The 3,905-nt window shown below is 32.5% G+C and overlaps 1 protein-coding gene across 1 annotated transcript; it reads right to left on the bottom strand.

The window, feature by feature from the left end:
- Window positions 1–1,912: 1,912 nt before the first annotated feature.
- LOC107812633 (early nodulin-like protein 14) lies at window positions 1,913–3,622 on the bottom strand. The gene is made up of 2 exons (XM_016637779.2): window positions 3,363–3,622; window positions 1,913–2,385 (listed from the first exon to the last, which is right to left on the bottom strand). Exons 1-2 carry the CDS (start codon window positions 3,547–3,549, stop codon window positions 2,003–2,005), a joined length of 570 nt encoding a protein of 189 aa, XP_016493265.1. The 5' UTR covers window positions 3,550–3,622; the 3' UTR covers window positions 1,913–2,002.
- Window positions 3,623–3,905: the final 283 nt, after the last annotated feature.

The raw sequence follows: 3,905 nt of genomic DNA, 5'->3' as shown, positions 1-3,905 counted from the left end.
TCTGATTGTTTAAATATATTTTTCATTATCAATGCACAAAAAACTTATAAACGCTTCGAAGTAAGAAAAACAAAATTGCACAAAAAGCTACTCCCTCCATTTAAAAAAGAACGGAAAAGGGTCAAAACTATCCCTACACTATTGGAGTTGGTACAATAATGCCCTCCATCCACCTATTTTAAAAAAATTGCCCTCACCGTTATCTTTTCGGCTCAAGAATGCCCTTACGACTAACGACCATGTTAGATAAAATTTTTTTAACTAATTTCCACGTGTCATAACGGAAAAAAGGTCAAAACTGCCCCTAGACTATTGGAGTTGGTACAATAATACCCCCCATCTCAAAAAATCTCTCCCCCCACCCCCTCCACCCTCCCTCCCCCCTAGCGTGTGTGCGTTCATATTTTTCTTGTTATTCTCATACTTTTTTTGACCTTGCACTCTATTTGAATAATCACTACAAATATTATTAAAGTTTTATTTTCAGACAACCAAAATTTTTTGTCACCAATACTTTACGTTATACAACTTTCAAAGACCCTATTAGGCAAAAAAAAATACTTAATTAATTTTCATGTATCATCATCCCATTGGCCTAACTCAAGACTCACCTAAATTAAAATAAACTCACCCACATTCTAAGACCTTATTCCTCTGTTTCTTTCTCCTCTTTCTTTTAAAAATTATTCCACCAACTAGAACTCTCATACACCCATTTTTTTCCCTAAGCAAACAAAACTCTCTCGTATAGTTAATCACCTTCCTCTTCCTATTTCTTCGTATATTAAATGTACACATCAATACTCCTATTTTTTCCATCACAGAAATACCATTCATCATCAATTTTTCTTACTACACTTTACTGCTTCATACAATAAGCTCAATCAAGTGTTTATTATAGTCACATTCACCAATAAGTCATATTCTCTCATATTCTCAGGCATATGATCTCAAATATTTCTCTTGATTTAACCGTCTCTTTTTTAAAATTGACGGTGTTGATATAACCTGAAGAGCATCCTCGTACAATAGCTTAATTTATGGGCATGGTCGGATGTTCAAACTATAGTGAGCCAATGAAGAAGAAAAAGGTCGAGGTCCGAGCAGAGACCAAATAAATCATTGGTGTAATCAAAATTGGATGCAGAGTTGACAGAAAATATACAACAAAAAATATTGTAAATGCTCAATGATCATTACTATTGGCAGAAAAATAACTTATTAAACCATAAAATCTTACAATGAAGCATTAATTTTAAAGAGTACCTGATTTCACTCAGAAAATTGATTTAATAAAAAAATGTTAATTTAAAAATTAAATTAAGGCCAAAAAATCTGAGATGGAGAGGGAAATCCTTGGGTGTTGAAGAGTGAAAATCTAAGAAGGAGTAGGCTAATAAGTGGATATGGGGTGAGGTTTTAATTTAAGCAAATAGGAAATTAACACATAATAAATAATAAATTTTTTTCTTAATTAAAATAGGGCTGTTAGTTTTTATGGTATGAGTGGGCCAAAAAGTTGACGTTAGGAGCATGAATGGGCCAGATTTTAACGGTGAGGGCAATTTTTACAAAATATATGGACGGAGGGTATTTTTAAACTTAAGTGAATAGTCTAGGGGCAGTTTTGACCCTTTTCTGAAAAAAGAATGGGCCTTTACTATTTGGGAAATTACACAAAATTTTCTTTGACAATTTTTTTTTGCAAATAGGTTTAACATATTTTGAATTGTTAACTATTTTGACTCATATAGCATTTTTATGTAGTTTCTATATATGTAAATTTTATTGCAAAAAATTTAAAAAATTTTGTCCGAATTCATATAAAAAATTAGTTAATTTAAACCAAATACTCTGAAAAGGTTCAAACAAACTGATACCATATAACCAAAAACAACAAAATAAGTACTGCTAATAAAAAACGACAAACATAATGTCACAAATGAGCCATGCACTACAAGATTTAAAAAACCCTAAAATCTAAAACCTAAGTCTAGAAACCCTAAGCAAGAACAATAAAACTTCCTAACATAACAATAAATCCTCCAATAATCCCAAATTTCATCCCGGAACTTCCACTAGCCGGAGCCGGTGCCGGTGCCGGAGGTAGAATTTCGACCGGAGTGTGAGTAGCTGGAGTCGGAGCGAGGGCCGGAGAATGAGCCTTAGAACTATGTTGAGGAGACAAGACTTTGACCTCAAGTTTTTGTCCCTTTTCACAATGGCCATTAGCTCCACTAATGAAGAAAAATGGACATGATTTATTAAGCAAAATCTTGGTTTCTCCATCTTGATATGATTTAAGGGGATTTGCTTTGTTACAATTTTTGTAGTCTTCTTCATTCACTTGTAGTACTGAGTCTGAGTTTGGATCATACTTCAAAACTGTCCAAAATATTAAGAAAAACAACAAGAAATGTTAACTGAAATTAACTTCTTATGGGGGTGAAAATCTTGTTTTATCAAATATAGCCACCACTTAAAGAAAATAATTTAAGTTACATACATAGACATGAAATAATACAATCAAGCTTCTCTATAAGAGCCGTATTTGTTCTGGATTTTTTTGGCTGTTATAGCAAAGTGCTGGAAAGGGAACCTTAGCATAACTGGTAAAGTTGTTGTCATGTGACCAAGAGGTCACGAGTTCAAGCCATGGAAACAACCTCTTGCAGAAATGCAGGGTAAGACTACGTACAATAGATCCTTGTGGTCCGGCCCTTCCCCGGACCCCGCGGGCTGCTCTTTTTTTATAGCAAAGTGTTGTTATAGAGAACATATATTATAACATAACATACAAATTGATTCCATAAAAAATTAGTTTTATATAGTGAATGACAGTTATATAGTGATGATGTCATAGAGAGATCTGACAGTAGCAGATCGTAAGTAATAGCACACAAAAGACAAACTAAAAAGATAAAGACCAAATTTTCAATACAAAAAGTGTCGGAGACAAGATTTTTATCAAGGGAATTCAGAATATTAGAAAGTGTAAACACAGAAACATGCTAAAGGGATTCAACATCTACTATCTATACATAAAATATAATTTTGTTTCGGCAAAGTAGATTTTCGCCACTCTAACTCCGCCCATAATAATGACTAAGCCCGTGCTCCTCTCTTTTTTTCTGTTATCTATTATCTATTATTATTATTATTATTATTATTATTATTATTATTATTATTTAATAACAAGGCAGAAATTCCCGACCTGACACTAACATGCATGGAATAATGAACATATATGCTAATATGCATTATGCATGCAAGTTAATCTAGAGAACACAGATATATCATTAAAATATTTTTCTAGAAAATGACTTCGAAAATATAAAGTTAAGATTAAAAAGGGAAATTACCAAGATAATCACCGATCTGAAAACGAGTTTTCTCAGCCCATTTATTGAATTCATCAGGTGAAGAAGGGATTTTCCAAGAATTTGCTTTGCCATCCACTACAAACTCTTTTGCTTCACAAAAACTTATAAAAAGAAAAATCACAAGAAAAGCCAAAAACGAAACAAGATTATTTTTCATAGAAACCATTTTTTTTCTCTTCTCAAAGAAAATGTGAATTATTTTCTAAAGTTATAAGTGAAGAATATAGCAAAGAAGGAAATATATATATTATGAGTTGATGAGAGAATCATAGGGTTTATGGGCTTTATAGATATATATAAAGCTTTTGGCGTTATTTAGGAGTCTAGGTTCGGAGTGAGGTTCGGACTGATCGAGGCTGTGAGGTATTGACACGTTAGTGCCACATGATAAGCCAAAAGGGAGGTTTTGGAAAGTTTGAATTTGATATTTAAGTGGATTTGTTTTTTGGTCATTTATTTTACATAATTAGCTTAATGAGCCGTTTCATTTCATGAGTTTGAACAAAAGACCAAAAAATATAT

Source organism: Nicotiana tabacum, chromosome 8, assembly GCF_000715075.1.
Source record: "Nicotiana tabacum cultivar K326 chromosome 8, ASM71507v2, whole genome shotgun sequence".
NCBI classification, from domain to species: Eukaryota; Viridiplantae; Streptophyta; class Magnoliopsida; order Solanales; family Solanaceae; genus Nicotiana; species Nicotiana tabacum.
This window is presented reverse-complemented; position numbering and strand designations above follow the sequence as displayed.